At 42.7% G+C, this 12,743-nt stretch overlaps 1 protein-coding gene across 5 annotated transcripts in view; it reads left to right on the top strand.

Annotated features, from left to right (window-relative positions):
• Positions 1 to 12,743, top strand: part of oser1 (oxidative stress responsive serine-rich 1) — a 53,693-nt gene that overhangs the window by 29,553 nt on the left and 11,397 nt on the right. For 3 of the 5 annotated variants that reach the window (XM_043710856.2, XM_043710857.2, XM_087994724.1), the window contains exon 2: positions 10,444 to 10,550. In XM_043710856.2, coding sequence (XP_043566791.1) covers positions 10,471 to 10,550 — 80 coding nt within the window. In that variant the 5' untranslated portion in view covers positions 10,444 to 10,470. Of the gene's footprint in view, positions 1 to 1,744; positions 1,863 to 10,443; positions 10,551 to 12,743 lie in introns of all 5 variants that reach the window. The other 2 variants (XM_087994723.1, XM_087994722.1) reach the window with 1 other exon arrangement.

Raw genomic sequence — 12,743 nt, 5'->3', positions numbered from 1 at the left:
AGATGGCCTCCTTCTTCAAGGACCGCAATTTCCCCCCCGACGTGGTCGACGATGCCCTCCACCGCATCTCTTCCACTTCCCGCTCCTCCGCCCTTGAACCCCGCCCCTCCGACCGCCACCAGGACAGAACCCCACTGGTACTCACCTACCACCCCACCAATCTCCATGTACAGCGCATCATCCACCGTCATTTCCGCTACCTCCAAACGGACCCCACCACCAAGGATATATTTCCCTCCCCTCCCCTATCAGCATTCCGTAAAGACCACTCCCTCCGTGACTCCCTCGTCAGATCCACACCCCCCACCAACCCAACCTCCACTCCCGGCACCTTCCCCTGCAACCGCAGGAGGTGCAAGACTTGCACCCACACCTCCCCCCTCACCTCCCTCCAAGGCCCCAAAGGAAACTTCCATATCCGCCACAGATTCACCTGCACCTCTACACATATCATCTATTGCATCCTCTGCACCCGATGTGGCCTCCTCTATATTGGGGAGACAGGCCGGCTACTTGCGGAGCGTTTCAGAGAACACCTCTGGGACACCCGGACCAACCAACCCAACCACCCTGTAGCTCAACATTTCAATTCCCCCTCCCACTCCACCAAGGATATGCAGGTCTTTGGACTCCTCCATCGTCAGACCACAACAAAACGACGGTTGGAGGAAGAACACCTCATCTTCCGGCTAGGAACCCTCCAACCACAAGGGATGAACTCGGATTTCACCAGTTTCCTCATTTCCCCTCCCCCCACCCTGTCTCAGTCAAATCCATCAAATTCAGCACCGCCTTCCTAACCTGAGATCTTCTTCCCGACCTCTCCGCCCCCACCCCAGTCTGACCTATCACCCTCACCTTGACCTCTTTCCACCTATCACATTTCCGACGCCCCTCCCCCAAGTCCCTCCTCCCTACCTTTTATCTTAGCCTGCTGGACAAACTTTCCTCATTCCTGAAGAAGGGCTTATGCCCGAAACGTCGATTCTCCTGTTCCCTGGATGCTGCCTGACCTGGTGCGCTTTTCCAGCAACACATTTCCAGCTCTGATCTCCAGCATCTGCAGACCTCACTTTCTCCTCTAACCTGGTGTCATCTGTTTTTCTGACTTTGTCCACTCCAGTTCAACACTGGCATCTCAACGTCAAAAGAGGATTTTCATGTGTTTTAATTGTAAATGCACCTAGTCAAGATGGGTTTTCTGCTAACACTATTCAGTTATTTGTTATGGAAATTTAATGTATCCCTTTTTCTTGGGTGCATCCCATCAGTGCTCCTAGTCGTATAACTTGTTTCAGGCACTCTAATTTTCTTGGGCTTATGCATGTTCCCCTGTTCCCATGCCTTTTTAAATTTTTCAGTTCTCCTCCTCCCCCCCCCCCCCCCCCCCCCCACCCCCCCCATAACTAGCATCAATTAAGGCAATGTTTCCAATTTGGTATCTTTTGACATTTTGATCCTAGGCATTGTAATTGTGGAGATATACCATGTTTGGAGCGATACCTTTCACTTCAAACTGGATTCATGCCGTAGAAAAATGGTAAATCAAGTTGTACTTTTAATGCAGAATTTCAAAGAGAAATGAATAGTAGAAATGTAACTAATGTCATACTATAGATGGTAATCTTATTTTGTAATGTAGAACTTCTAGGTGAACATCTGAGATGAAAATTTGATTTTCATGTTTGCATGCATTTTTAAAAAAATGTTAAGTTCATGAATTTTTCTCTCTTTCACATGCAAGGAAAACTAGTCAGTGTTTCACCAAGCTGCATAGAAAATGGAAGTAGGAGAGATTGAGATCAGGGACTTCGAGAAACTAAAATGAGGGAATTTCCTGTTGCTTGTTCGACTGCTTAAAGGTAGGACTTAAAATCAGGAAGGAAAAGAAAGCGAAATGAGTGTTTACTTGAGATCATTGTGATACTACGAAGAAAAATACCTGAACCAAAAAAACCAAAAGAACTAGAACTGCTTGGAATAAGAAACCAAAATACAAATTGCTGGGAAAACTCTGGCAGTTTTTGTGGTGAGAAAACAGTTAACCTTTTGGGTCCAATGACCCTCCAGTGTTCTGAAAAAATCTCCTCTGATCTGTTTAAAGTAAGTTATTGGTCAAGGGAAGAAATCTAAGTTTCCGCTACTTGAAAGGATTAATTTGATACTTCATTGAGATTTAGTGAATGTAGGGGTGGCACATTGCCTTGGTGGTTAACACTGCTGCCTCTCAGAGCCAGGGTCCTGGGTTCAATTCTAGCCTCAAGTGACTTTGTGCCCATGTCATACAGACATTGTGTGTTTGTGTGGGTTTCCTTCAGGTGCTCAGATTTCCTCCCCCACAATCTAAAGGTGTGGGTTGATCATGCTATATAGCCATTAGTGTCCAGAGAAGTTTAGGTTAGGTGGATTAACCATGGGAAATGCAGGGTTACAGGGATAGGGTAAGGGCGAGTCTGGGTGGGATGCTGATTAGGGAGTCATTGTGAACTTTTTGTGCTAAATGGCCTGCTTTCGTACTGTAGGGATTCTATAAGAAAAACTTAACCTTCTCTTGCCTGTGAAGAAATTCAGTTTCTTCACTTAACCGTTCATAAGGTATAGGAGCACAATTAGGCTTTTCAGCCCATTGAGTCTGCTCAGCCATTTAATCATGATTGATATGGTTTCCACGTTTTCCCCCCCCCCACCCCAATTTTCTTGTCTTCTCCCCATAGCCCTTCAATCCATTACTAATTTAAAATCTGTCTAACTCCTCAAATTTATTCATATCCCAGTGTCCACCTGACTTTGGGGTAGCAGATTCCGCAGATTGCCTTTCTAGTAACCAATTCAGTGCACCTGGAATTCATTGGAGGAACATTCATGCATTCGCAGCTTGGGGCACTAAGCTTGCAGAGTATGCAGATCAAGCATTCATTATAGAACATAACTGCTTTTCGTTAAATGGATATAGAATTAAACTACATCCTCGACTGTTGGGCGGCACGGTGGCACAGTGGTTAGCACTGCTGCCTCACAGCGCCAGAGACCCGGGTTCAGTTCCCGCCTCAGGCGACTGACTGTGTGGAGTTTGCACGTTCTCCCCGTGTCTGCGTGGGTTTCCTCCAGGTGCTCCGGTTTCCTCCCACAGTCCAAAGATGTGCAGGTCAGGTGAATTGGCCATACTAAATTGCCCGTAGTGTTAGGTAAGGAGTAAATGTAGGGGTATGGGCGGGTTGCGCTTCGGCGGAGCGGTATGGACTTGTTGGGCCAAAGGGCCTGTTTCCACACTGTAAGTAATCTAATCTAATCTAATATGTTACTGAAATGGTCACCAGTAATGGCCATTTTTGACCCAACTGATCTAAAACTTTGTGCCAAAACTAGGTTTGATTCCTCCTTATTCCTTTGTTATTTTGATACTTGTATTGGTACTTTTAGATTTTGATGTATAGTTTGAGTCGTACATTGCTTCCAGCTAACTGTGTCCCTCCTTCCCCATCCAATGGGAATAAGCTGAGCATCAGGCAATGATCCTTTTTTGTTATTTGGTTTGCAACAGTTTGTGAGGTGAAGTTTGAAACTATTTCAAATGTTTATCGTAGTTGCAATTGGAAATCTTTGAAATGATTCATAAACTGTGTTTGGAAGGCTGTTCCAGTGACTGTTCTTGCAATTTGGACTTTCCCCTGACACTTTTTTTCCCTCATTGTTCATGGGAGTTCCTATGTGCAGACCAAAGCTTGTACAAATGGATATATGTGCTCTTGTACACTCCCTTAGGCTGTCTTGATCGTAATTATTGTTAAACCACTTGAGGAATTCGTCGTTCCCCCTCCGTCGCTCCCCCTCGTCCCCTGACCGGGAAGTGGACTTTAAAAACTCCAAGCCCTAGAGGAAAGGCATTTAATCGATTTTAACCAAATCATCAGAGGGATAGAGTTTAACAGCTATGAGGTTTTGCTGCAGCTCTAAGTCCCTGGTGAGGCCACACTTGGAATATTTTGTCCAGTACTGGTCGCCCTACTATAGGAAAGATACAGAGCCTTTGGAGAGAGTGCAAAGAAGGTTTATAAGGATGCTGCCTGGACTGGAGGGCTCGCCTTATAAAGACAAGTTGAATAGGCTCGGACCTTTCCCTGGAGAGGAGGAGGAACAGAGCAGACCTGATCGAGGTGTACAAAATAATGAGAAGAATAGATAGTCAATAGCCAGAGACTTTTTCCCCAGAGCAGGATTGACTGGTACTAGAAGTCATAGTTTGAAGATATGAGCAGGAAGGTATAAAGGAAACATTAGAAGTAGGTTTTTTTTTACGCAGTTGTGAATGCATTAGCAGCGGTGGTGGTGGAAGCAGAGTCATTGGGGACATTTAAGCGACTGCTGGACATGCACATGGATAGCAGTGAGTTGAGGGGTGCATACATTGTTACTATATTTTACATTCGGACTAAAACTCGGCACAACACCGTGGGCTAAAGTGCCTGTTCTGTGCTGTACGTTTGTGTTCTATGTTCTAATCGATTATCTCATTCAGATAATCAAGGTTCCCCTGTATACCAAAACTTGGCAGGAGCTGGGGAATGTAGATTAGGAGCAGCTGTTTGAAGGTAAATCCACACTGGGTGTGTGGGAGGCTTTTAAAGAGAGGTTGATTAGTGTGCAGGAGAGACATTTTCCTGTGAAAATGAGGAATAGAAATTAGCAAGTTTTGAGAAGATTTGTAGCTCAGGTTGAGGTTCTACATGCAGGTTTGCTCGCTGAGCTGGAAGGTTCATTTCCAGACATTTTGTCACCTTACTGGATAACATCTTCAGTGGGCCTCTGGGCGAAGCACTGCTGATAATTCCTGCTTTCTATTTGTGTTTGGGGTGGTGGTGATTTTCTTGATCCTTTTCTCCAGGCTTGGTGGATGGGGTCAAACTCGATGTGTTTGTTGATAGTTCCGATTGGAATGCCATGCTTCTAGGAATTTTAGTGTGTGTCTCTGTTTGGCTTGTCCTAGGATGGATGTGTTGCCCCAGTCGAAGTGGCATCCTTCCTCATCTGTAGATAAGGATACTAGTGAGAGTGTCATGTTGTTTTGTGGCTAGTTTTCTGCCTGTTTGTCTAGTGTAACAAACACCTACAATGCTTGCATTAGTTTTGCTTGTTGTCTATATAGCGTCTTTCAAGTTCATTAGCTGCTGTTTTAGTGGTTTGGTGGGTTTGTGGGCTACCATGATGCCAAAGGGTCTGAGTAGTCTGGCAGTTATTTCTGAGATGTCTTTGACGTAGGGGAGAGTGGCTAGGGTTTCTGGATGTTTTGTCTGCTTGTTTGGGTTTGTTGCTGAGAAATCAGCAGACTGTTAGTATGTGGATGTTGGGATGATTGCTTCTGTAATTCAATATTTGGTCCATATGTTTGAAGCTGCACTAGAACATTATTTCAACAAGCAAACACACAATGCAGCACAGGAACTACGCAGAGCAGAGGAAAATCACCTATACGATATATTCAAAAATAATCTGTACCCAATGAACACAGTCTGCTGATTTTTTTTTTTCTTTTTTTTCTCTCAAACAAGCAGACTACATTGGACAAGCAGGCAGAAAACTAGCCACCAGGATACATAAGCATCAACTAGCCACAAAATAACATGACCCTCTCTCACTAGTATCCTTGCATATAGATAAGGAAGGAAACTACTTCGACTGGGACAACTCATCCATCCTAGGACAAGTCAAACAGAGACCCCCACGAGAATTCTTAGAAACATGGCATTCCAACCGGAACTCTATCAACAAGCACATAGAGTTCAACCCCATCTACCACCACTTGAGAAAAAGAACAGGAAATGATGTCACTGACCCAAAGAAACCCATACATAGAAAGCAGGAATTATCAACAGTGCTTTGCCTGGAGGCCTATTGAAGATGTTACCTAGTAGGGTGACAAAACATCTGGAAATGAACTTCCCAGCTCAGCGAGCAAACCTACATCCAGGGATAGATATAGCAAGATTAGGGAACCATGGATGACAGGTGAAATTGAGATTAGCTAAGAAGAAAAAGGAAGCATGCATAAGGTCTAGGTGACTGAAGACTGACAAAGCTTTAGAAGAATATCTGGAATGTAGGACCAATCTGAAACGACGAATTAAGAGGGCCAAAAGGGGTTATGAAATATCTTTAGCAAACAAGGTTAAGGAAAATCCCAAAGCCTTTTATTAATATCTAAAGAGCAAGAGTATACCTAGAGAAAGGTTGACCCACTCAAGGTCAAAGCAGGAAAGTTATGCATGGAGTCAGAAAATGAGTGAGATTCTTAATGAGTACTTTGCATCTGTATTCACTGAGGAGAGGGACATGACGGATGTTGAGGTTAGGGATAGATGCTTGATTACTCTAGGTCAAGTTGGCATAAGGAGGGAGGAAGGGTTGTGTCTATCTTAATACTTTCTAGAATACAAGTCCCCAGGTAAATGAGGGAAGCCAGAGAGGAAATAGCTGGGGTCTTAACAGATATCTTTGCAGCATCTTTGGTCCTGCAGGACTGGAGAATTGCTAATGTTGTCTCCTTGTTTAAGAAGGGTAGCAGGGATAATCCAGGTAACTAGACCAGTGAGCATGCTGCTAGAGAAGATACTGAAGGATAGGATCTATTCCCATTTGGAAAAAAAATGGGTTTATCGGTGATAGGCAACGTGTTTTTATGTAGAGAAAGTCCTATTTTACCAACTTAATAGAATTCTTTGAGGAAGTGACAAAGTTAATTTTGAGGGAAGGGCTATAGATATCATATACGTGGACTTCAGTAAGGGGTTTGCTAAGGTTCCCCATGGTATGCTGGTGGAGAAAGTGAAGTCACATGGGGTCTAGGGTGTATTAGCTAGATGGATAAAGAACTGACTGGGCAACAGGAGACAGTAGTAGTGGAAGGGGTTTTCTCAAAATGGAGAACTGTGACAAGTGGCCTTCCACAAGGATCCATGATGGGACCACTGTTTGTGATATACATAAATTATCAGGAGGAAGGTTTAGGTGGTCTGGTTAGCAAGTTTGCAGATGACACTAAGATTGGTGGAGTAGCAGATAATGAAGGGAACTGGTCAGAGAGTGCTGCAGTTAGATTGGATTGTTGGGTAAAGAAGTGGCTGATGGAATTCAATGCAGGCAAATGCGAGATGATGCATTTTGGAAGATCCAGTTCAAAAGTGAACTATACAGTGTGTGCAAGGTCCTGGGGAATATTGATTGCACAGAGATCTGGGTTTTCAGGTCCATTGTACCCTGAACGTGGCATATGGCATGCTTTCCTTTATTGGACAGGATATTGAGTGAGAGTTGGCAGGTCATCTTACAGTTGTGTTGGACTTTGGTTCGGCCACATTTGAAATACTGCATGTAGTTCTGGTCGCCACATTACCAGAAGGGTGTGGATGCTTTTGGAGGGGGTTCAGAGGAGGTTCACCAGAATGTTGTCTGGTTTGAAGGGGGCTAACCATGGAGAGGTTGAGTAGATTAGGATTATTTTCATTAGAAAGAGGTTGAGGTGGGACCTGATTGAGGTCTACAAAATAATAAGTACAGACAGGTCGGATAGCAAGAAGCTTTTTCCCCAGAGTGGGGGATTCAGTTACTAAAGGTCATGAATTCAGATTGAGAGGGGAAATGTTTAAGGGAGATATAAGTGGAAAGCTCTTTCCAGGCATCCATCATTTTGTGTAATGTGTTGCCAGCAAGGATGGTAGAGGTTGGCACGATAGCTTCATTTAAGATGTATCTAGACAGAGTGGGCAGGGAGCAGAGGGATACAGATTCTTAGAAAATAGGTGACAAGTTTAGATAGAGGATCTGGATCGGTGCAGTTTTGGAGGGCCAAAAGGTCTGTTCCTGTGCTGTAACTTTTTGGTCTAATCAGCATCTTTAACAGTTTTTTTTTCTGCCTGCATAATTTATCACTGGCTTGACTTGATGTTGCAGTTTGGAATATTCCTGTCTTTTATCTATTAATAAACAATTCGGGGGACAGTTTAGGTGTGTGCTAAAGATAACCATCCTTTCCTCCACCAACTATTGCCTGAATTTCTCATCCTGTCCATCTGGCTGTCACTATCCTGGATGAGCAAGAATACTTTTTGGATTAACATTGATGCATTGTATTGAACTATGATTTGGTCTTGTCCATTGTCTAAGCTGCTTCCTAAAACTGAAGCAGTGTGTGCACAACCTGAGACATTGCTCATTTTGAGCTTCAGATTCAGGTACATTGGTTTGTTATCCAGAACTACCAGTGTACCTGAATAGCCTAGCTACCTTTGACTAAATGTCCTTGTCCAAACCATCTTTTCTGTGTCAAATATTACGTGGAACATGGTTGCACATAATGTAAGTGTCATTTGTCCAGTATCCCATTGACCAGCTTTCTAATCACCTCTGTCCTCATTGGTCTGCACTGCTTCGTGTTGTTTTAAAAGCTCATTTGAAAATCTGTTATTCACCCCACCTTCGAAACTTCCTCTCGCAGCCTCTTGGCTCTAATTTGCATATTCCAGTTTGCTGATCGATCTTTTTTCTCTGTTCCACCATCAATGGAGAAACCTTTACCCTACTTGCTCATTTTATGTATATTTTCCTCAATACCTGCTTTGAAAATCTGTATTGCTCACTTCCTTTTAACATGCCAGGGCTTATTAATTCCTGATGAAGGGCTTATGCCCGAAACATCTATTCTCCTACTCCTCCGATGCTGCACTTTCCCGGCACCACACACTCTGCTCTGATCTCCAGCATCTGCAATCCTCACTTTCTCTTATCTCAAGAGATCATTCAGTTCATAGTACTTGCAGAGAGAATGTACAATCTAATTAGTCTCTCCCCTCTTTGTCCAAAGATCTACAAATTTTTTACATTTTAAATTGTATATTGTAATTCCCTTAGTGTGGTCATGGCTATTTGCATTTGATGGAAGAAGTTAAAAGCATTTCACGTCATAAAATGATACTTTTATGATGGCAATTGGAGCTGGCTAGCCAGCCATGTGAATTGGAATGCTGAAGTCCTGCTGTTCAGTTTGTTAGCCACATGATGGCACCAAACCTTCAAAGATTCAGATCAAAGATGCTTCATTGAAATAATTAGTGAATCATAGAGTACAGAAAACACAGAACAGTCAAAATACTGGAAGGCTCTATTTTAACAGTGTTATCGATTTACCTTCAGCGCAAGAATTGCAGAAGAGGCCTTGCCAATGACCTGTCACATCCCATGAATTAATAAAAATAAAGGTGTTTTGACACATCAAATCTGGGCTGGTGCTTTGGAAAGGATTCCAGTTAGTTCACTTTTGTGCTGTAGCCCATATATTTACAAATGTTTTTCCTTCAATTATCTATTCAGTGCCCTTTTGAAGGACGGTAGATGGGCTATGATTGAATTCCTATTGAAAATTTGCTATGCTTAAAGCAAATACTTTTTTTTTTCTTGTCACTTCTGCTTTTTTCCAGTCACCTTTGAATTAACTACCTCCAAAAGGATCAATAATCTGAGGTTATGGTAAGATTTCAATGCACATATGTGATGCAAATCCACAGAGGTTTGAAACTATGGGTGTCTAATCATTGATTAGAGCAACTGATTAGAGCTGTTTTTAAAATTGAAGGACCAGTCATAGATTGAAAAGAGACTGTTTCCTGATTGTTGAGGTGTATGTAATAAGGTCATAGATACATGATTGCATGTAAAAGGTTTAGGATGGCGAACAGGGGAAATGTGTATGCACAGAGGATTGAGAGATGGTGGAACAGAATGAATTTTGAACATCTCAAACATATTTCAGGGAACTTCATGGAATTTTGTTCTGATAATCAAACAAAAAAAGCTAAAATAAGAAATCTTTAATTAAGGAGAAGATTTATCCAGGGATTCCAGAAATTAAGATCTAAAATTTTGAAAGTATGTTCATCAATAACTAGCCAAAATTGTAAAGTGGTGCTATTGGAACTGGAAACCAGGTAAGCACTTGCAGAAACGATGACTTCACAGGAGTTTGTGCTGAAAGCTTTGTGCTCTTAATTTTGTAAAACTTGGAACCAGTTTTATATATATAACTGTTCTGTTTATATTCTGAGAAGGATCTGAGCAGCTGGAAAGGAGACTCTGCTCTATATTTGAATGGCAGTCATACAGATCAGGTTTGAAAATCGGTAATTCATCTTAAATCCCAGGAAAAGCTTGTGAATCAGTTTCTCCATCTGTACTTGCCTTGTGCTTGACAGAAAGGAGAATTATTTTGCCAAGTTCAAACTTGGGCAGTTTCAATTTATTTGGGTGGGGAATTAATACATTGGCAGTTGTAATATGTAGCATTTTTTCCTAGTGACTTTTTTTTTTAGAAATGTTTCAGAAGTACAAAAGACTTTTAAAGCGTACTTTGAATTGGTCCAAAATTGAAAGCGTGCTTGTATTCTTTGTTTCCAATAGCATCTACCCTAGGCGTTTATTCCAGTCATGGAATTGGAGAGCAAAGGTGGTGAGGATGAGGAGAGCCTGCAGATGGCGTTCAAAAAACTTAAAGTGGACTCTGAGCAGTAAGTTTAAACAACAGTGATGTATAAATATCCACTCATTTAATTGTAAGTTCAGGCAATGATCTTAATGTTGGGGATAGTCCGTATGACTTTGAGGGGCAAGTCATACCTCACAAACCTTACAAAATTCTTTGAGGCTGTGACAAAACACACCTGAAGGTAGAGCAGTGGATATGGTGTACGTGGGTTTTAGCAAGGTGTTTGACTAGGTTTCCCTCAGTAGACTCATTCAGAAAGTTAAGGAAGCATGGGAAACAGGGAAATCTGGCTGTCAGGATACAAAATTTACTTCCCTGTCGAAGACAGAACGCGATATTAGATGGAATGTATTCGGCTTTGAGCTTGGTGACCAGTGGTGTTCCGCAGGGATTGATTCTGGAACCTCTGCTCTTTTGTGGTTTTTATAAATGACTTGGATGAGGAAATGGAAGTGGTGGGTTAGTAAGTTCATCAATGACAAAAAGGTTGGTGGAGTTGTGGATAGTGAGGAGTGTAGTTGTAGGTTGCAACGGGACATTGACAGGATGCAGAACTGGGCTGATAAGTGGTAAATTGAGTTCAATTTGGAAGGTTGATTTTTGAATGCAGAATAGAGTTAAAGGAAGGATTCTTGGCAGTGTGAAGGAACAGAGGAATGTTGGATCTATGCCCATAGATCCCTCAAAATTGCCACCAAGTTGATAGGGTTGTTAAGGTGTGTGATTTTGTTAGCTTTCATTAGCAGGGGGATTGAGTTTTTAAGGGCCACAAGGTTATACTGAAGCTGTATAAAGTCAGAGTGGTGCTAGAAAAGCACGGCTGGTCAGACAGCACCTGAGGAGCAGGAGATTCGAAGTTTCGGGCATCAGCCCTTCATCAGGAATCCTCCATCAACTCTCCTGCTCCTCAGGTGCTGCCTGACCAGCTGTGCTTCTTCAGCACCACACTCTTCGACTCTGATCTTCAGCAGTCCTCACCTTTTTTTCCTAGCTCTGTAGAGCCCTGGTTAGACCACACTTGGAATATTGTGTTCAGTTCTGGTCACCTCATTATAGGGAGGATGCGGAGGAGAATTACCGTGATGCTGCCTGGACTGGAGAGCATGCGTTATGAAGAAAGGTTGAGGGAGCTGTGGCTTTTCTCATTGGAGAGAAAATGAGGTCTGCAGATGCTGGAGATCAGAGATGGAAATGTGTTGCTGGAGAAGTGCAGCAGGTCAGGCAGCATCATTGGAGCAGAATAAGAGTTGACCTGATGGAGCTGTACAAGATGATAAGAGGCATAATGAATAGCCAGAGACTTTTTCCCATGTGGAAATGGCTATCACAAAGTGGCATAATTTTAAGGTGATTGGAGGAAGGTTTAGTGGAAATGTCAGAGGTAGATCCATTACATAGAGTGATGGGTGCGTGGAATGCACTGCCAGTGGTGGTGGTAGAGTCAGATACATGGGGACACTTTAAGCGACTCTTGGGTAAGCACATGGAAGATAGTAAAATGTATGCTAGTCTGATCTTAGAGTAGGATAAAAGGCCCGTACTGCACTGTACTGTTCTCTGACTCTGCACCAGATGACCACCACCTGGTGATACAGTACAGAAGAGACTAACTATTTGGGTAGAGAATCAGAAGTCCTGTGTAGAATGTGGCTGTTGCAGCAAATGTCATTTCCATACTGCCAGGATTCCTTTGCCTGCTGCTCATGAGAACTTAGGTGGCATGCAGCATGTCATATTTTGCTAGAAAAGACTGGACACCACTTTAGTCCTGAAAATGTCAGACCGTCAGTTCACGAGACTGATGTAGTAGTGCAAGGTAAGACCTCCAGTTTAAGTGACTGGATTGGCAGTAGTAGTCAAATTAAGTCGTAACAAAAGAGTCATATTGGTTTTAAAAATACATCCTTGATTTCTGAATCTGTGGACTAGTCTGAAGTCGTTCTTCAAATAGGAGGTTGGATGATCATACTTGCATAGAGCTGCAGAAATAAATATTGTAGTCTGTGGGAATACATATTAGCTAAACTACATCACTGGTTTCAGATCAATGGAAGTGAACCTGAACAGAGATGCTTCTAGTGAGCATGGTATAAAATAGTTGATAAATATTCCTAATTAATGGCGATGACAATTAATGGATATTTATGCACACATTGTGACCAGTGCCGGCTTCCAAGAGTTTAACACCATCAGGTGTTACTTACTCCAAGTGATG

This window comes from Chiloscyllium plagiosum, unplaced genomic scaffold (assembly GCF_037043375.1).
Source record: "Chiloscyllium plagiosum isolate Xiang-an unplaced genomic scaffold, Cpla_swu_hap1 HiC_scaffold_15, whole genome shotgun sequence".
NCBI classification, from domain to species: Eukaryota; Metazoa; Chordata; class Chondrichthyes; order Orectolobiformes; family Hemiscylliidae; genus Chiloscyllium; species Chiloscyllium plagiosum.
Note: the sequence above shows the minus strand (reverse complement) of the source record. Positions and strands in the feature narration are given on the sequence as shown.